Here is a 20,863-nt window from a genome sequence, read left to right as displayed (position 1 = left end):
AAGAAGACATTGAACAGCTGGCATGGACAGATCAAGTTCATAAACTGAATTAAACAAACTGAAATGTTTTGATTGCATTTTGAATAAATGTTCGAGAAAGAAAAGTGGTGCTACAATGTCCAATGGAACATTTAGACACACGATCCTAATGTTACTGGTTCAAATTTCATGATTAGTAGTTCATGCAGACTGCTATTATGAATAAGGCTTTTTATTAGGGGATCAGAATGAGTTTGACCAAACTGCAGGAGGCAGTGGAAGACAGGATTGCCTGGCGTGCTCTGGTCCAGGGGGTCACGAAGAGTCGGACACGGCTAAACGACTAAACAACAACAACAACAGGGATGTGGTTATGGAACCAAGGGAGCAGGGACCCAAATAATTTTGGGAAACATGGATCTAGGTTCAGGCCATGTGCTGTTCCTGCGTCTAATGTATATATCTAGAAAATCAATGGCTGTTGTAGAGTCATTTTTGCAGTCCAGTTGATTTCGTTATATATGAAAATGTTACTGAAGTAAATCTTCCAAATCTCCCAAATACAACAATGGCAGCAAGTTGAGCTAAGCACTTTAATTCTGAGAACAGCAGCCTATCAAACTGATCAATAATTGCTACAGAGATGCTAAGAGATCCAACTCTGGAAGCAAAATGCACATGCTGGATGCATGAACGCTGCAAAGATACAGTGTGTGTGTGTGTGTGTGTGTGTGTGAGAGAGAGAGAGAGAGAGAGAGAGAGAGATATGCAAATTCTTTGTTCAAATCAGCAAATAGGTATTTGGTGCCCCCCTAGAGTTCTACAGAGTGTGGTCACAACTGCTCAGAGGTCTTACAACAGTGGTGGCCAAACTTGGCCTTCCAGCAGTTTTGGGACTACAACTCCCATCATCCCTAGCTAACAGGACCAGTGGTCAGGGATGATGGGAATTGTAGTCCCAAAACAGCTGGAGGGCCAAGTTTGGCCACCACTGTCTTACAACAAGAATAGCTTAAGGGGTCGGTTCAGGATATTCCATTCAGTGTTTCCCCAGTACAGCATTACTTCTGCCCCCTAAGACCAAATCTCCTCCAGTGATGTCTGGATCAACGTTTGCTCCTACTGCAAAGGATAGTAGTTAGCATCAAAAAGGGAGAGCTCTCTCTGCGTGTGTGTGCAGAGCAACCTAACCATTTGGGCAGCTGCACCTTCTGATTGGGAAGCCCTGCCCTAATAACTGGTGTGGGGCTTTTTGTCTTGATTGTTCAATAAATAAGGAAATATTCCACATAACCAATACAGCTTTTGCCAACTCTCTCTCGCTTCCTGGTTCTCTTCTCAGAGTTGACCTTGATGCAGTCCATGGAAGGCAGCAATTGGACGCTGGTGGTGACTGAATTCATCTTCTTGGGTTTCTCTGTGATCCACAAGGGTCAGTCCTTCCTCTTCCTGCTCTTCCTGGCCATCTACCTCTTCACCCTGGTGGGAAATGGGGTGATCTTCATTCTGATCCAGCTGGATTCACACCTCCACAGCTTGGCAGGGGGTTGGACTCGATGGCCCTTGTGGTCTCTTCCAACTCTATGATTCTATGATTCTATGATTCTATGTACTTTTTCCTCAGCCATTTAGCTTTCATAGATATCTGCTACTCATCTGTCACCATCCCCAAGATCCTGGTGAACTTCTGGCACCAGAGACACACCATTTCCTACAACCAGTGCATGGCCCAGATGTTCTTCCTGATGATATTTTCTGCAACCGAGTGCGCCCTGCTGGCTGTCATGGCCTATGACCGCTATGCCGCCATTTGTCAACCCTTGCGCTATGCTCAACTGATGAGCAGAAGAGTTTGTGTCCCTCTGGCTACCACTTCTTGGACCTGGGGCCTCCTGGCCTCCACCATTCACACCGCGCTCTCCACCAACCTGACCTTCTGTGGGGCCAACCAGATCCACCACATCTTCTGCGATGTCCCTCCTCTTCTGCAAATCGCCTGCAGTGACACCTACGTCAACGAGATGGCCCTTCATGTAGCAAGTGTGTTTGTCAGCCTGGGGACTTTCCTCCTGGTGGTCATCTCCTATATCGTCATTCTGTCGGCCATCCTTCGGATCCGCTCCAACACCGGCAGGCGAAAAGCCTTCTCCACTTGTGCTGCCCACCTAGTTGTGGTCATCATCTATTTTGGGATGGCCAATGTGAACTACAACCGCCAGAGCGCAGGCTACTCCTTGGAAGTGGACACCCTGATCTCCACTCTCTATTGTATCATCATCCTCATATTGAATCCTGTCATCTACAGCCTCCGCAACAAGGAGGTGAAGGAAGCCCTGAGGAAGGTTCTGGGGGGCTTGAAGAAGGGCTCTGATCTTCCTCACTAACAGAGTCTCCTGCCTTTGGAGAAATTTCCCTTGGGGGTCGAAGTACAGTGGCTAACACCATATTCCCATTGGTTAGACTTAATTCAGCAATACATTATTCAGCAATACATTATTCCAAAGAATTAGGTCATGATTCTGCACTGGGTCTTGTGTCCAACACCCAGTTCAGCAACTGCCTTGTCTCCCAGTCTGAAGAGCTGCTTAGCTGCCAAATTCAACATGGCACACTGTCACAAGGGGATTTGTCTTGAACCTCACACTGTCCCCAAATCCTTTAACGGTCGTTCTTGTTGTGTCCTCCTGTTTCTGTTTAGCCCATTGAGAACAATATGGGAAATATTTCCATTTTTCGCTATTAACTTCAGATCTTCTTGTTTCCACGTTAGTTTGTGTAGTTGTTGTTTTTCAATCTTCTTGAAAAATCACTAGTATCTTAGTGTAAAGTCATTTTTGAATGTTATTTTGTTTCATATACGCCGTTTCCCAACACGATTCCGCCTAAAATATTCTGTGAACTGTCCTCAGACCTTCAGGTATATGGCAGTATATAAATTCAGCAGCAGCAACAACAACAACAATAAATACACCTTTTCTCCTGTTTAGTCGTGTCCGACTCTTTGTGACCCCGTGGACCGGAGCACGCCAGATTTTGTCCAGATTTTGCCGCAATAATAATAGTAGTAGTAGTAGTAGTAGTAGTAGTAGTAATATGCCTCATGTCTTCCACTGCCTCCTGCAATTTGGTCAGACTCATGCTGGTAGCTTCGAGAACACTGTCCCACCATCTCGTCCTCTGCCGTCCCCTTCTCCTTGTGCCCTCCATCTTTCCCAACATCAGGGTCTTTTCCAGGGAGTCTTCTCTTCTCATGAGGTGGCCAAAGTATTGGAGCCTCAGCTTCAGGATCTGTCCTTCCAGTGAGCACTCAGGGCTGATTTCCTTCAGAATGGAGAGGTTTGATCTTCTTGCAGTCCATGGGACTTTCAAGAGTCTCCTCCAGCACCAGAATTCAAAAGCATCAATTCTTCGGCGATCAGCCTTCTTTATGGTCCAGCTCTCACTTCTATACATCACTACTGGGAAAACCGGAGCTTGAACTATACAGACCTTTGTCAGCAAGGTGATGTCTCTGCTTTTTAAGATGCTGTCTACGTTTTCTGTCTACACCTTTTCTCCTACTTCATGCATTTTTATACACATTAACTGACTGCATTTACTGTGTTTTTCATATTTTGTTGGGAGCTGCCCAAATTGGCTGGGGCAACCCAGTTAGGTAGGTGGAATATTATTATTATTATTATTATTATTATTATTATTATTATTATTATTATTGCAAAATCTGGACAAGTGCAAATTTCAAAGCCTGTGTTCCAAAAAGTGTGAATTAGAAAGGATCACCTTAATTGCAAACTGAATTGTCCCTAAGGGCCTCGTTTGAACACGGCTGTTTGCAACTCCCTCGGGCTCCACCCTATACCCTTGATGCCAGTGTTTTCTGCCAGGAAAAAGAAAGCCCAGGGCAAGAGGGGAGATGATCCCCCCCCCGGACTCCTTGATTTTCATTCCTTGTGATGCAAATATATGTTCTCTAGGGGCTCCTCAAACAATAAAACCCATATTACCTTCCAGACTGGGGCCCACAGGATACAGGCAGGACACTGGGTCAGTTTTAAGGTATGTGGGGATGCATGAAGGACGGTGCGTTGGGTCAGCAGGAAATGGAGACCTTCCTTTGGGCAGAAAATGAGTGACAGCCAGGTGTGTCTCTCGTTCTGACAGGAGGAAAGGTAGGGATCCTGCAACCCACCCATCCTCTTCATTCCCCTCACCTTCTCTGACCTGCTACCTCCTGCCTTGCTCTCCTCACCAGCTCACCTGGAAGGAGCGTCAGAATCCTCACCTGTCCCAGAGCAGCAGCTGTCATAGCCGTCATCCAAATTCATTCGGCAGGAAGATGCCAGGTGAGGAGCAGAGAAATTAAGGGACCCACAAAGTAACTAAATTCTTTATTTGCCACGAGGGTAGATTGGGGAGGAATCACTCACCTGTCTGCACCAGTTTGTTTAAATCCAGGCAAACTTCTTATCTGCTGCTGTGTAATACTGTTCCTGATGTTTAAAACAACTTGAAAAATGAAGAAATAAGCTAAGATGCCTGGTGTACAGCTGACATTCAGGAGAGCAAACTGGTGACACCCCCCCCCCCCAGTGTTAAGCACTGGGTCAGTTTCAGGTTTCTCTCCATTTCTCATTTTTCCACTGCAAAATTCAGGTCTACACATTTCCACATCAGTTTGGGAATTTTTATTTTTTTATATACATTTTTTTTAAAAAAAATGCCATCTTGAGAATCCACCAGCATTTTAGTGCAATATTCTCCTAATATACAAATTTGATAGCGATTTTGCCCAAGATACACATTTGTGCAAAGCCATTTCCTCTAACATAATGCCTGTTGGTTTGCTATCTGAACCAAGGTATGTATTTGCATGCACATTCAGACCCAGTACATACATTTCTTGACTGGAGAACTGGGTTGCAAAATTCAGAGAAGAGTGAATTTTGCAGTATGCCTATTTCTCGGGAGGTTTGCCTTTCAGTGCAATCTGAGACTCATGCAGCGCCCATCCCTAGTCCAGAGTGGTTTTATGCATTGGCCTTATTCATTGGCTGTAGATTTAAAACAGACACCCCCACTCCCCCACCATGAAAAAGTACTGCCAGAGTAAGTGGGGCGGTGGCAACAGCAGCTACTGAAGAGTCTGGTCCACTGACAGCACTGCAGGGCTGTTGTGTTGCACTTCGGCAAGGAAGGGGGTGTGAGAGGGTTCTCTTCGTCATCCTCCAATTTTGGTCAGTGGTTCCCAAAGGGGGCACTAAGAGGCAAGTGGGCAGCAGAGATGTCATCTGCTGTGCTGTGCTGTTGTGTTGTGACCAATAGGTCCTTTTAATGTTTTGATGTTTAGCATAAATGAGACCAATAGTGCACTCTAGGGAAGCACAAGTAAATCTCAGGCAACCAATATTGGATTTTCTACAGCATTGCTTTATTGATTAATAAACATAACAAGACAGGGAACATGCACTCAACCACACACACAACCACACACACACCACTCTTCAACTGGATTGATCAGATCCAGTAAGAGTCACGGGTGGCAGACGACAGCGCTGTCATATGTCCGGCACGCACCTGAGGCTGGAGGGCTTTGATATTTATATACCTTGTTTGCTCATCTGATACATGACAACTCCTGGTGCTTACACAACTCCTTGTTGTTGGCATCTCACATCCTTACTCTTGACGACATCTCATCCTTGGACTATGGAAAACTGGTATCACTGGTTCTAGTTTGTCAATTAAATTTATTAAACTAAATAGTTTTAAGTGGATTTTGAATAAACATGCAAGTAGTTGTCACTGTTTCAAATCTTATTGCATTATTCTCTTCTTTAGCAAATTGTGCAAAGTCCCATTCTGAATAATGCTTTCGATAGGGTAGGATAAACTACGGACGAGTTTATGGAACCAAGGGGGTACTAGCCCCAAAATACTTTGGGAACCACTGATCTAGATTCAGGCCATGTGGTGTTTTTCTGTGCCCAGTGTGTACATTCAGAAGATCGATGACAGTTGTGGAGTCATTCTTGTATACCAAGTGATTTTGTTCTATATGGAGGTGTTTCTGGAGTGAATCTTTTGAAACTCCCAATTTCTACTACTACAAAAAAAAAAGCGGAACAAGCTCTTGCTAAGTACTTTAATTCTGAGAATCATAGCCTATCAGACTGCTCAATGATTGCTACAGGAATGCTCACAGATCCAACAATGGCAGCAGAAAGGGAGAACTTTTGTATGTAAACACAGGACACCTGAGCCCTGCACTGCCTCAGCCAGGAGGTTCAAACAGCAAAAGGGATTTGGTGCCCACACAATGCTGTACAGAGGGAGGTCATCATTGCCCAGAGGGCTTATGGCAAAAATGGTAAACCAATGGCTTAAGAGAACTGTTATCCCTCGCCCCCTGCCCAAGGTCCAAACCTCCTCCAAGGTTACCCGGACCACCAGTTGCTCTTACTGCCAAGGTTAGTTGATAGAATCTAAAATGCAGAGTGGGAGTGGGGAGCAGAGTTGCCCAACCATCTTGGAAGCTACCCTTTCTGACTGGGAAGCCCAGAACCTAAGAGCTGGGCTGGGGCTCTTGGTCTTGGCTGCTCCACAAAGAAGGAAAGATTCCACCTGCATGTATTCATGAATCCTGGTTTCCCCCCATTCATCTCACTTCCTTCTTGGTTCTCCTCTCAGAGCTGACCCTGATGGAGAGAAGCAGCAATCAGACGCTACTTGTGGCCGAATTCATCTTCCTGGGTTTCTCTGGGGTCCACAAAGGTCAGTCCTTCTTCTTCCTGCTCTTTCTGACCACTTACCTCATCACCCTGGTGGGAAACTCCATGATTTTCACTCTGATCCAGCTGGATTTGCGCCTCCACAGCCCCATGTACTTTTTCCTCAGCCATTTATCCTGCTTGGACATCTGCTACTCGTCTGTCACTGTCCCCAAGATCCTGGTAAACTTCTTGCTCCAGAGACACACCATTTCCTACAACCAGTGCATGGCCCAGATGTTCTTCCTGATGACCTTTGCGGGGTCCGAGGGCGCCCTGCTGGCCATCATGGCCTACGACCGCTATGCCGCCATTTGTCAACCCTTGCGCTATGCTCAACTGATGAGCAGAAGAGTGTGTGTCCCTCTGGCTACCACTTCTTGGATCTGGGGCTTCCTGAACTCTGCCATTCACACTGCATTGGCTACCAACTTGACCTTTTGTGGGGCCAACCAGATCCACCACATCTTCTGCGATGTCCCACCACTGCTGAAAATCACCTGCAGCGACACCTATATCAATGAGATGGCCCTTCATGCAGCAAGCATTTTTGTGGGGATCAGCCCTTTCCTTCTGGTGGTCATCTCCTATATCTTCATTCTGTCAGCCATCCTTCGGATCCGCTCCAACACCGGCAGGCACAAGGCCTTCTCCACTTGCGCAGCCCACATAGTTGTGGTCATCATCTATTTTGGGATGGCCAACGTCAACTACAACCGCCCAAGCGCAGGCTACTCCTTGGAAATGAACACCCTGGTCTCCACACTCTACTGCATCATCACCCCTATGCTGAACCCCCTCATCTACAGCCTCCGCAACAAGGAGGTGAAGGAAGCCCTGAGGAAGGTTTTGGGGGGTCAGAAGAAGGGATATAATTCCCCTCACTAACAGGGATTCCTCTTGGGCCTAGCACCCCTGGGGAAATTCCCCTTTGCGAGTTCAAGTACGGAGGCTCACACCACAAGTGAACTGACTTAGCAGTGCATCACTGGACAGAGTCCACAGAGTCTGTACCAAAATCCCAAAGGAGCAGAAAAGACTTTTCATGTATGCAACGACTGCTGCACGGATGCTATTAGCCCAGAGATGGAAAGAAGTTATAGTCCCTACCAGAGTAGAATGGCAAACCAAGCTGTTGGCGTACTCCAAAATGGCAAAACTGGGCGGAAGGCTCAAGAACCAAGAAGATAAAAACTTCAAGATAGAATGAAAACATTAGCAGGATTCTAATAACACTTGTAATGCAACTAATATTATGGACGATATTGAGAGGTATAAAATAAGGATGATGAAATAATATGCAGTTGAAAATGTTGACAATAGGACCCATGGAGAAGAGGGTGGGAAGTCTGGAGATTCATAGAAATCTCTAAATATGGATATGTATTTGGTATTGTTATAACTCTACACTTGTAAAATCAAATGAAAATTATTTCAAAGAGTCTGCAAGAGCATTTCCATACATTATATAGCCAAATGCACGCCATCTTTGTTGTTTAGTCTCTACCCAACTGCTCTCTACCACCCTGGCACTTAGCCATCTCTCATTCAGCCACAGCCCATGAAATACAACTTTCTCAACCCATTGGTTGTTTTTTTTACTGTACATATCAGAACACACACATCCCAGCACGCTTAACAAACTACAGGATTCCTTGAGGCAAACCATGCACTTTAAATGTATGGTGTGTCTGTGATCTTTGAATTGGTTCTTTGGCTTGGCTTTTATGATGAGGTGGCGAGGATGATCATTATTATTTATTCCCTGCCCATCTGACTGGGTTGCCCCAGGTCTCGTTTCTGGCCCTGAGACTCCAGGGGGAGATATGGTGGACAGTGTGTGTGTGTGTGTGTGTGTGTGTGTGTGTGTGTTTAATGGAATCAGAAAAGTCGTCTTCCTACAGGCTGACAGGTCTTCCTGGAAACCTGTTGCATGTGAACAAGGTCCTAGAATTAAAGGAGGTTTTAGGGCCACCCAAAAGCAAAATGTGCATCTGCCCACAGCCATGTAGGGATCTTGAGACCTTCGGAAATGAGTGTGAAGCTTCACAAGCGACTCTTCATTTTTAATAGCTGAGGGATCAATGTGGGTGAGTATTCTTAGGAACCCTGAGGACTCTTTTGAAAGCACGCAGTTAATTCTGCTTTGTGGCAAATTCTGAAACCTGTGCCCATCAAAATGGAGAGGCGCCAACTCAGAGCACTGCCTTCCCCAACCTGACGCCCTCCAGATGCTCTGAACTACAACTCCCATTAGCCCCAACTATCACAGCCGCATGGGGCTGATGGAACTGTAGTCCAAAATGACTGCAGAGCAGCAGAAGGCTGATATATTCTATCCACCACATGCAAGAGATTTGAGTTAATATAAATGACTTTATTCTTCTTTTTTATCCCTTTATGCACAATGTGTATGATGTGTGGTGCATGTTTTTCCCCTGGTAGAGCACTGCAAGATGAGCAACACAAAAATATAAGCAGGGCTTCCCCTCCACCTATGTTGCAAAGTGTGTGTGTCTGTGCGATCGCACGCACACAATATCTGGATGCAGGTAGGTAGCCGTGTTGGTCTGATGCAGTCGAAATAATAATAATAAAAAATTGTCCAGTAGCACCTTAGAGACCAACTAAGTTTGTTCTGGGTATAAGCTTTCGTGTACATACAGACTTCTTCAGATACCTGAAGGTTAGATTGGCAGAACTGGCACTGCTACTGGTATTGCATGATACCCATTTATATATCTTTGGAACTCCCCGCCTATTGATCTCAGGCAGGTGCCTGCACTGTATGCCTGCTAAAAACTGTTTAGACAAGCCTACCCCTTTGCTTAGAAAGTTGGTGTGAGTTTTCACCTGTTTTTAGTCTATGGTTATCTCGAATGTCTGGAATTGTTGCTGCCAACTGTTAAGTTTAGTATCCTTTTTTGCAAACCGCTCTGAGGTTTTCTGACAATCAAGTGGGGTAAAAAAGACCCCACTCCTCCTGCCCTTGCCTTTCTGAACCCCAGGGAACCCTCCCCCAAATAAAATATGGCCACTTACCTCCTCTTCTCAACAACCTCTCCATGACAATTGTATCTGAAGAAGTTTGCATGCACACAAAAGCTTATACCCAGAACAACCTTAGTTGGTCTCTGAGGTGCTACTGGACAATTTTTTAATAACGCAATATCTGGTGATGCAGCACCTGAGGTTGCCCAGAGCAAGGCAGTTGATCTTGTGTTTTGCACACACCCTCTCCAGCCCTTGAACTTCGCTGGCTCCTTCCCAGATTTTTCAAACCTCCAGCTGCGTTTTTTCATTTGTGCATCACTGTACTGCTTCGAGCGATCTAGCGGTGGGGTTTCCTTTGCTGGAGGTTTCCAAGCAGAGGTTATTTAGCCGTGATTCCTGCACTGCAGGGGGTTGGACTAGATGACCCTCAGGGTCCCTTCCAACTCTACACTCCTATGATTTGGTGGAGAGCTGAATTAGGCAGCTGCGGTTCCTTCAGAAAGAGAGAACAGGAAGGAAGCATCAAGCCCGGAGGCAGCCTGAGCAAATTCGGAAACTGCACTTGGAAGGAAAAGCACATATATATTTCAATGAATTGGGAGATTATTGCAAGGAGAAAGCCAAGCTCTTCTCTACTCTAGGGCTGGATTGGAGCCTACTGGTGTGAAACAGAAGGACGCTGGGGTGGGGGCACAGCGGGGCTGGGACACGCGGCGTTTCCGCATTACAACAGAGAGCTTCAAGGCAGCAGCTCCACGTAGTTGGCTGGGAACAGACCATGCCTGCCTTGGCAGGATCCGCGCCACCAGCCCTCGTCGACTTGCTCGATGTCCGTGATGGTGTCTCCAGGGTCGAAGGAAATCTCATCGTCCCCATCTGACAAAAAGGGGGAAGGAAAAAGAGGGTGAGACAGTCAGCTGGGATTCCCTCCTCTCCCGTGTAGCGGTGTGGGTACCACAGGAGGGTTACAGAAGTGTCAAAGCAATGATTCCTCAACATCAACTTCATTGGACTGGTCGTGTTGGGCGGATGCCTGATGATCGTCTTCCAAAGCAAGTACTCTATTCTGAACTTAAAAATGGAAAACGTAATGCTGGTGGTCAACAAAAGAGGTTTAAAGACTCTCTCAAGGCAAATCTAAAAAATGTTGTATACACACCAACAATTGGGAAACATGTCCTGCGAGCGCTCCAGTTGGAGAACAGGATCAGCTCCTGCCTGGAAACCAATGTCCCCACTGTGGAAGGACGCGTGGATCCAGAATTGGCCTCCACAGTCACTTATGGACTCATTGTTAAAACCGTGTTTATGGAAGACAATCTTACTCGGCTACGAGGGATCGCCAAAGAAAAAGAAGACAAAAAGGGGGTCTTGGTTGTAACAATTGTCTCTCCGTTGTATCAGTCTGGCACCCCCCCCCCCACGTCTTTCCAAGTACAAAGCCCACCCTGAACCCATGTAGTTTTGCTCCTGGACGTGCACCAATCTTGCTCTTTTTGGGGACCTGCACGTGCCAACCCATAATATACGCCTGTGATGCATCACTTGACAGCTGCAACCATTCCTGCATCAGGAAAGTCTGGCTGCAGCAGTTTGTGCCTTGCTTACTTCAAGGCTGGATTACTGCAATGCACTCCACACGGGGCTTCCTTTGCGCTTGATCCAGGATGCTGCAGCACGAATGCTGATGGGTGCAAGGCCTTGTCAGCATATAACACCTGCGCTCAGAGTTGCTGATTTGCTATCAGGACAGGTTCAAGGTGTTACTATTAATATATAAAGCCCTTAACAACTTGGGACCAGTTTACCTGCGAGATCGCCTTGCCCCACATGTGCCCACTTGTGTAGATTGGCAGAACTGGCACTGCTACTGGTATCGCATGACACCCATTTATATATCTTTGGAACTCCCCGCCTATTGATCTCAGGCAGGTGCCTTCACTGTATGCCTGCTAAAAACTGTTTAGACAAGCCTACCCCTTTGCTTAGAAAGTTGGTCTGAGTTTTCACCTGTTTTTAGTCTATGCTTATCTCGAATGTCTGGAATTATTGCTGACAACTGACAAGTTTAGTATCCTTTTTTGCAAACCGCTCTGAGGTTTTCTGACAATCAAGTAGGGTGTACATTTTATGAAATAAAAAAAAAAAACACCACTCCTCCTGCCCCTGCCTTTCCGAACCCCAGGGAACACTCCCCCAAATATAATATAGCCATTTATCTCCTCTTCTCAACAACCTCTCCATGACAATATTGTATTAAGGGGGGGTTGGACTAGATACGCCCCTGGAGTCCCCTGCAACTCTACCATTCTGTGATTCTGTGGTGTCTGCTGTGGTGATCTATCCAGAACTCCATCCCCACCACCCTTACATCCCAAGCCCCAAACGGATGCAAAACATTTGACTCACCTCCCTGGTAATCGTAGAGGGCTCTAGCACACAGCCCTGCCTGGCTCGCTCCTGCAAGGGAAGAAGGTGGGGTAAGCTAACTTGCAGCAAGCGTGGAAGGACACCCCAGGCACTTACCTGGCCAGGTGCATTCAAAGGCAGCCCTCCATTTGCCCCCCCCCACCTCAGCTGCACTGCTATCCTCTCTAGGTTAGATTATGGCAATGTATATTACATGGAGGCACAGATTGCAGCTATAATGAGGCAGCATTTTTTCATTTTTTAAAAAGATATTTATTAAAGTTTTTAAAATATAACAATGAAAATGAAAAAATAAAAAGAAACAAAATACAAAATACAACATAAAAACAGTTAAAAAACAAATAATTTTCCATAACATATCTTCCTTACACTTATTTCCCCAGACCTCCTCATACCTCCCTTCTTTGTATTCCACTTCAATTTGTTAGTTCAGCAAATCCTTACCATTAAGCTTTTACCCATTTGTAAACCTTTTTTTTTTCGTATCTCCTAAAGCATTACAGCTGGAAACCCCTTAGTTTCTATCCAACATCCTTCTAGCATTCATTAATTTTACAATATTTCTGTAAATAGTCTTTAAATCTCTTCCAGTCTTCTTTCACCATCTCTTCTCCCTGGTCTCGGATTCTGCCAGTCATTTCTGCCAATTCCATGTAGGCCAATTCCATGTAGTTTTCATCTCCGCCAAGCTAAGCCGTTGGCTCCTTACCTCTCTCGCCCTGACCTAGCCACTGTGATCCACGCGACGGTCACCTCCAGACTGGTTGTACTGGTCGTGGGGCTGCCCTTGAGACTGACCCAGAAACTCCAGTGAGTGCAGAATGCTGTGCGAGACTCCTTACGGTGTCCTTGCCGTGGGATCACATTCACCTGGTACTATACCAGCTGCACTGGCTCCCGGTGGAGTACAGGATCAGGTTCAAGGTGCTGGTTTTAACCTTTAAAGCCCTATACAGCCTAGGACCCTCGTACTTACGGGACTGCCTCTCCTGGTATGTCCCACGGAAGACCTAACAATCTTCAAACAAAAACATCTTGGAAGTCCCGGGCCACAGGGAGGTTAGGCTGGCCTCAACCAGAGCCAGGGCTTTTTCGGCCGTGGCCCCGATCTGGTGGAACAAGAGACTAGGGCCTTGCGGGACTTGACATCTTTCAAAGGGCTTGCAAGACAGAGCTGTTCCACCAGGCCTTTGGCCAAGGCACAGCCTGACTCCCTCCTTTGGCACTCCTCACAGAACTCTAGCCCAATGGTTGCCACTAATTTGATTTGAACTGATTTTATAATGAATTGATTTTAAAATGCTGTATTATTTTACTGTTGTTAGCTGCTCTGAGCCTGGCTGTGGCTGGGGAGGATGGGATATAAATAAAAAAATATTATTATTATTATTATTATTATTATTATTATTATTATTAGACTTGCCTCTGGAGACAGTTTGGAAACTTCAGCTGGTACAGAATTCAGTGGCCACGTTGCTCATCAAGGCAAGGCAGTTTGATGGATTCTCAATATGGCATTTTTAAAAAATAAATAAATAAATAAATAAAATTTCCCAAACTGATGTGGAAATGTATAGACCTGAATTTTGCAGTGGAAAAATGAGAAATGGAGAGAAACCTGAAACCGACCCAAGGAAGTTACTTATCACTGTGAAAAAAAAAGTCACTGGTTTGCTCTCCTGAATTTCAGCTGCACTGGCTGCCAATTAGCTGCTTTTGACCTATGAAGCCTTAAACAGCTCAGGACCGCAATACCTCACGGACTGCCTCTTTCCATATGAACCTCCCTGGACCCTGAGAGCATCTTCTTTCTCTCCCCCCCCCCTTTTTATATGCAATCTATTTTATTTCCATTTGAATGCAACACACATCCGTTTTACTTTCAAGTGCTAGATCCTTGTTAAGGACAATGCATAATCAGAAAAGCACTTTCACGCCTCTCCATTTGCAAGGCAATAAACAGCATGACGAAGGGAAGCCTTTCCAAGTACTGGGCTTGCTGCATGGCATTAATCGCTAGCAGTTTCTTATGGGACAAGAATCTTCATTTTGTGTAAGGCAAACAGAGTAAACCTTGGGCAAACAAACCCTTTACAACAGTGCACTTGAATGCCTTAACCCACCATCTGTAGAGGAGGCCTTTGTACTTCATCACTAACTTACTAAAAAGGCTGTTATTTAACAAATCACTCTTCTGTCTCCTTCACCTTAAAAGCATCTTAAACTCTTTACAAGCAGAAGAGAGCAAGTGAAAAGTATGTATCGTTCACTCTTAGTTGAAACATGAACCTTTAAACAGAAGCACTCTGACTCCAACTACAAAAATCCAGCTCATCTCCCTAAGACCATCTTCTAGGCCCTCCTTTCTGTGCCTCCTCCTTGAGAGGTCCGGAGGGTGGCAACACGAGAACAGGGCCTTCTCTGCAGTGGCTCCCCGTCTGTGCAATGCTCTCCCCAGAGAAGTTCGCCTGGCGCCTTCATTGCCTATCTTTAGATGCTAGGCAAATAACGTTCCTCTTCAACCCAGCCTTTGACTGATTGATATTCTGCAGCCTTTTGAATGTGTTTGTGGGACAGGTGAGGTTATAGTTTAGTTTTGCTCTTTTTTCTATGATGTAGGCTTTATTCTGTCTTTTTTCCCTTGTTCAACCACCCTGAGATCTTTGGATGAAGGGCAGCAAGCAAATATCCAGGGGAAGAGCCACAGCTCAGTTGCAGAACACCTGCTCTGCATGCAGAAGTCCCGCACCCAGTGCTTTTCCCTGGGGGTGTGCAGGGGTACGCATACCCCTAAATATTTTGTGAATCTAAGTTTGGTCTTATTGAGGAGTCTTATGAGTAGGGAAATGACAGGACCACTAAACATTTTTTTAGAAAAAAGCACTGCCCACCCCCCATCGTTCAGCCCGGACATGGAGGTCCAGCTCCGAGGGCCTTCTGGTGGTTCCTTCCCTGTGAGAAGTGAGGTTACAGGGAACCAGGCAGAGGGCCTTCTCGGTGGTGGCGCCCGCCCTGTGGAACGCCCTCCCACCAGATGTCAAAGAGAACAACAACTACCAGACTTTTAGAAGACAACTGAAGGCAGCCCTGTTTAGGGAAGTTTTTAATGTCTGGGGGTTTTTGTATTTTTAATATTTTGTTGGGAGCTGCCTAGAGTTGCTGGGGAAACCCAGCCAGATGGGTGGGGTATACATAATTTATTACAGTGGTACCTCCAGTTGCAGACAGGATCCGTTCTGGAGCTCCGGTCGGATCCTGAGGTTTTCCCAACTGAAAGTGACTGTTCTGCGCATGCGCACGGCATGGTAGAAACCCGGAAAAATACTTCTAGGAATGCCGTGTGTGTATCCCGAAGGATACATAACCAGAGGTGCGTGTGTAAGTAGAGGTAAAGGTAAAGGGACCCCTGACCATTCGGTCCAGTTGTGGACGACTCTGGGGTTGCGGCGCTCATCTCGCTTTACTGGCCAAGGGAGCCAGTGTACAGCTTCCGGGTCATGTGGCCAGCAGTACTAAGCCACTTCTGGAGAGCCAGACCAGCGCACAGAAACGCCCTTTACCTTCCCGCCGGAGTGGTACCTACTTATCTACTTGCACTTGGACGTGCTTTCAAACTGCTAGGTTGGCAGGAGCAGGGACTGAGCAACGGGAGATCACCCCGTTGCGGGGATTCGAACCGCCAACCTTCTGATAGGCAGGCCCTAGGCTCTGTGATTTAACCCACAGTGCCACCCGCGTCCCTTGCAAGTAGAGGTGCCACTGCATTATTATTATTATTGCTAGTAGTAGTAGTAGTAGTAGTATCCCCAATGGCGGAACCCCCAGGTAGGGCTATGAATGCCTTCCTTTCTCTCACCTGCCAAGAGCGCTCCCCCACTGTTGCTGGGAATCTGATCCGGGATCTCTTCGTAGTCCTCCTGGTCGGCGTCCAGAGCATTGTCGTAGATGGTTTCGTCCCCATCAAGGCCACCTGGCATCTCCTCATAGTCCCCACCATCAGCGTAATCCTCATCCAAGCTGGGAGGCTCCTGGCGGTCCAAGGGGCCCCCGACTTCCTCATAGTCACCGCCGTAGTCCTGGCTTTCCGTGTTTGCAGGTGGTGGTGGTGGCGGCGGCACGTAAGATGGCTTGGGTGGCTCTGCAACGCCCTCGCCCCAGAGCAGGCTCCGTGGAGGAAGAGCTGGAGGGGGTTCATCTTCCTCTTCTTCCTCTGGCGCTGCCTGGGCATGGGGAATATGGGGAGGAAAATGAGAGCCCTGCCAGCTCAAAACGGATTCACCTAAGTTTACAGTCATACCTCGGGTTGAAGTAGCTTCGGGATAAGTATTTTCGGGTTGCGTGCTGCAGCAACCCGAAAGTAACGGAGCGTGTTACTTCCGGGTTTCGCCACTCGCGCATGCGCAGGCGGTCAAAAGGACACCACGCGCATGCGCAGAAGCTGCGACGCATGGATGCGGCTTGCGTTCGCTCCTGGGTGCGAACAGGGCTCCGGAACGGATCCCTGTTCGCATCCAGAGGTACCACTGTATTTTTATTATTTTTATTGGTTTTACATATAATCACATTACCTAACATCGTACCCTCTTATTTTATCTCTTTGGCACAGCTGAGACTAACAGCTTCCTTCCCTCCCGTCTGATGGTTTACACAATTTCAACTTTGCATCTTTCCATTTCACGTCGTTACCTATCCTTGTTGTACCATTACCTCAAATATTGAATTACTCAACCTGAATAGGCAGCCATTTCACCTTACAGATCTTCAGAAAACCCTGCCAGTGATGTTAATTGCTTACAGTCGTCTTTCAAATATAATATAAATATATTCCAGTCTTTTTGAAATGCTTGGTCTCGCTGGTTCCAGATTCTTCTCGTCAGTTTTGCCAGTTCTGCAAAGTCCATCAGATTCACCTGCCACTCTTCTTTGGTTGGTAATTCCTGTTGTTTTCATCTTTGGGCTAACAAAATTCTTGCCGCAGTTGTTGCATATAAGAACAATTTTTTATCTTGTCTCGGTATATCTCTACCCTCTATACCCAAGGAAAAAAAGCTCCTGGTTTTTTAACAAAAGTGTTTTTAAACATTTTCTTTAACTTATTATATATCATTTCCCAGAAAGCTTTTACGTCTTCACATGTCCAGCACATATGATAAAATGTACCCTCCTTTTCCTTACATTTCCAGCATTCGTTTTTTGTTCTATACATTTTAGCCAATTTAACTGGTGTTAAATACCGCCTACACAACATTTTCATAACATTTTCTTTAAGCGTGCTGCATGCAGTAAAATTAATACCGCCGTTCCATAACCTTCACCTAAGTTTAAGAATATAGGAATTTAAGGTCCTGCTAGGTCAGGCTATGAGCCCACCTAGTCCATCACCCCAGACCCCCCAAGTCTACTTATTTACCAGGGACAGGAGTGTTAGAATTCCTGCTCCATGATTGCAGTCATGGGATTGTTGTCTTTCACATGACTGTATATGTTTTGACTCCACAGAGTGGGAAGTGATGGAGACAGGATGTTTGTGTTCCTGTGTTCCATGAAGTGGGACTATTGTCCTTTGTCCTTTTTCTCTTTGCTGTCTGATGCTAGAGAGAGAGGGAGCCATGTTGCAGTGCTCCGTGTGTGTTTATATGTAAATAAAGTAGATTAGCCAATATGCTGAGTTGCTGAGCTCTGTCATGCAAGGTGCGCAAACTCTGCGGATCCCTAAGTGTGCCGGTGTCTGTTGGCATCGGTCACTGTGATGTTTGGGCTGAAGAAAGCTTTTGAAGCTCCCAAACGATCGACCAGGAGGGAGAGAACATGCCAGTCGGGCATGTGTCTCTACCAGGGTCCTACTCGAGTGTAGGATGAGCGCCTGACAAGGAGGTCAGTCCACAAACTGAGAGGAACTGTCCAGCCCCCTTGGCCACTCTACACCTCTTGGGTGGCACCTCTCCATTGGTGTTCCCCAAAGCATCGCCATCTTGGGCACGAGTGAGTCCTTACCTGGTGCTCAGGGGGTGGCTGTGGCACAGGGGGCAAGCCCATGTCCTCTCTGCCCACTTTCATGGGCCCTGGTGAGAGTCTGGGGGCTGGAGCCTTGCTCCTTGGCTCCTCACTTCTCTGGGGTTCCTGAAAGGATAAAATTAAATAAAACTATTACTATTATTATTATTACACTGTATATTCTGCCATTTTCCCTGAGAGTGGACTCAAGGCAGCTTATACAGATCAGGTAAGATACAAAAAGCTGGAAACATATAAATGGTAGGAGTTTAAAATGGGATAACAGCTGCGCCCAAGGCATGATGGAGAACAGCAACAACCGGGAAAAGATAGACATAATATTTTACAAGGACAGGAAGAAACAACACAGACAAATAATTGCCATACACGGGAAGAACAAGGATATAGTTTGAATGTCCTCGGGTCCAGTATTGGACCACTTTGACTGAATATCCCCAGCCGATGTGGACAGACTCCTCCGAGCTGGAAAGCCCACCACCTGTCCTCTTGACCCGTGCCCGTCCTGGCTGATTAGAGCGTGTCCAGATGAGGTGTGGGCCCCCCTAGGGGATAGCATCAATTTGTCCCTTGGCACCGGGACATTCCCAGGGGAATTGAAGGAGGCAGTGGTGTGCCCGCTCTTAAAAAAGAATCATTAGATCCTTTAAAGGTAAAGGGTAAAGGGACCCCTGACCATTAGGTCCAGTCGTGGCCGACTATGGGGTTGCGGCGCTCATCTCGCTTTATTGGCTGAGGGAGCCGGTGTACAGCTTCCGGGTCATGTGGCCAGCATGACTAAGCCACTTCTGGCGAACCAGAGCAGCGCATGGAAATGTCGTTTACCTTCCCGCTGGAGTGGTACCTATTTATCTACTTGCACTCTGATGTGCTTTTGAACTGCTAGGTTGGCAGGAGCAGGGACCGAGCAACGGGAGCTCACCCCGTTGCGGGGATTCGAACCGCCGACCTTCTGATTGGCAAGTCCTAGGCTCTGTGGTTTAACCCACAGTGCCACCCACGTCCCAGATCCTTTAGATCCTTTAAAGGTAAAGGTAAAGGTACCCCTGCCCGTACGGGCCAGTCTTGACAGACTCTGGGGTTTGTGCGCCCATCTCACATCTATAGGCCGGGGGCCAGCGCTGTCCGGAGACACTTCCGGGTCACGTGGCCAGCGTGACAAAGCTGCATCTGGCGAGCCAGCGCAGCACACGGAACGCCGTTTACCTTCCCACTGGTAAGCGGTACCTATTTATCTACTTGCACCCGGGGGTGCTTTCGAACTGCTAGGTTGGCAGGCGCTGGGACCGAGCAGCGGGAGCGCACCCCGCCGCGGGGATTCGAACCGCCGACCTTTCGATCGGCAAGCCCTAGGCGCTGAGGCTTTAACCCACAGCGCCACCTTTAGATCTATCCAATTACCTTTAGATCCTTTAGATCTATCCAATTCCAGCCTCACCTCCTGCTCCTGTTCCCGTTGTTTCTCCTGCTTCTGCAGCTGCTTCTGGGCTGCCTGGCGCTCCTGCTTCTCCCGGGCCTGGCGACGCGCGCGCTCCTCCTCTGCCCCCTTCCGGTTGTCTTCCTCGGCTGACTTGGCCATGCTCTCGAACCGCTGCCTCAGGTTACCTGCTCCAGCAGAAGCTGGTGACAATGACAAGGGGCAGGGTGAAGACTTGGCAGTGGGGGCCTCCACCCACCCACTGAATAACACAGTTTGTTATAAAACTAACAGCCTCGTACCCAACACAGCACAGGAATTCGAAGAGACACAAGAAATCAGTGCAGTTTTGAAGTCAGTGCAGCTTCAAGATCAGTGGTTAAAATTAGTTTCGAAAGGTTCAGTCCGCCATCTTGATTCAGAATGGGACTCTGTTTTATCCAAAGGAAGGTGGAAACCTGCTCCTTAATCTCAAGAACCGTCATGCAAAATTGGGTTACGATATCTTGGGAGACATGATATCTAGGGACGCGGGTGGCGCAGTGGGTGGCTTCAACTCAAGGCAACTTCTGTCGCGAAGGGCCACAGGAGAGGCAGGTGCCTAGGACTGCAACATGGGCCCATCTAGGGGTTCCAGAAGCAAAGTGCATTGACTTTTGCAGGAGGCTATACAGTTGTACCAGGGACGCGGGTGGCGCTGTGGGTTAAACCACTGAGCCTAGGACTTGCTGATCAGAAGGTCGGTGGTTTGAATCCCCACGACGGGGTGAGCTCCCGTTGCTCGGTCCCTGCTTCTGCCAACCTAGCAGTTCGAAAGCACGTCAAAGTGCAAGTAGATAATTAGGTATCTCTCTGGCGGAAAGGTAAACGGCGTTTCCGTGCGCTGCTCTGGTTCGCCAGAAGCGGCTTAGTCCTGCTGGCCACATGACCCGGAAAACCTGTCTGCAGACAAACGTTGTCTCCCTCGGCCAGTAAAGCGAGATGAGCACCGCAACCCCAGAATCAGTCACGACTTGACCTAATGGTCAGGGGCCCCTTTACCTTTTTATCTTGGGGGGGGAATCTTAAATGCACAGTGAACCAACCGACAACGTTCCAAAATATACAGTCAAGTTGCATCATATGCAGAGGGTTGGTTCTGAGGGTCATGAGCATAGCCAAAATTACCTTTACCTTGGCTGGCATGTGTGTGGGGGGGAGCCCCGTAGGAAGCTCCCCCCCCCCGGGTCTTCACTGCCTCCCTTCACTCTTCCACATGTGAGCA

General features: G+C 47.2%; 3 protein-coding genes across 3 annotated transcripts in view; 2 read left to right on the top strand and 1 right to left on the bottom strand.

Moving 5' to 3' along the window:
* Nucleotides 1–1,341: 1,341 nt before the first annotated feature.
* On the top strand, nucleotides 1,342–2,363 carry LOC309542450 (olfactory receptor 5T7-like; the record flags this gene model as incomplete). Its single annotated transcript, XM_082241249.1, has 2 exons — nucleotides 1,342–1,544; nucleotides 1,589–2,363. 2 exons carry the CDS (start codon nucleotides 1,342–1,344, stop codon nucleotides 2,361–2,363), a joined length of 978 nt encoding a protein of 325 aa, XP_082097375.1.
* Nucleotides 2,364–4,277: 1,914 nt separating this feature from the next.
* On the top strand, nucleotides 4,278–7,949 carry LOC309541402 (olfactory receptor 5V1-like). The gene is made up of 2 exons (XM_082239239.1): nucleotides 4,278–4,322; nucleotides 6,667–7,949. The coding sequence occupies exons 1-2, from the start codon at nucleotides 4,316–4,318 to the stop codon at nucleotides 7,632–7,634; spliced, it is 975 nt and encodes a 324-aa protein (XP_082095365.1). The 5' UTR covers nucleotides 4,278–4,315; the 3' UTR covers nucleotides 7,635–7,949.
* A 1,153-nt stretch (nucleotides 7,950–9,102) lies between these two features.
* The window catches only part of GOLGB1 (golgin B1), a 77,033-nt gene continuing 65,272 nt past the window's right edge, over nucleotides 9,103–20,863 (bottom strand). The window contains exons 32-36 of the mRNA XM_082238676.1: nucleotides 19,621–19,802; nucleotides 18,165–18,290; nucleotides 16,027–16,390; nucleotides 12,150–12,200; nucleotides 9,103–10,616 (exon numbers count right to left, since the gene is read on the bottom strand). Coding sequence (XP_082094802.1) covers nucleotides 10,480–10,616; nucleotides 12,150–12,200; nucleotides 16,027–16,390; nucleotides 18,165–18,290; nucleotides 19,621–19,802 — 860 coding nt within the window. The 3' untranslated portion in view covers nucleotides 9,103–10,479. The remainder of the gene's footprint in view (nucleotides 10,617–12,149; nucleotides 12,201–16,026; nucleotides 16,391–18,164; nucleotides 18,291–19,620; nucleotides 19,803–20,863) is intronic.

The sequence above is a fragment of the Podarcis vaucheri genome, assembly GCF_965113315.1.
Source record: "Podarcis vaucheri genome assembly, chromosome: 10".
Classification (NCBI taxonomy): Eukaryota; Metazoa; Chordata; class Lepidosauria; order Squamata; family Lacertidae; genus Podarcis; species Podarcis vaucheri.
The sequence above is the reverse complement of the archived record's forward strand: the minus strand, read 5'-3'. Positions and strand labels throughout refer to the sequence as shown.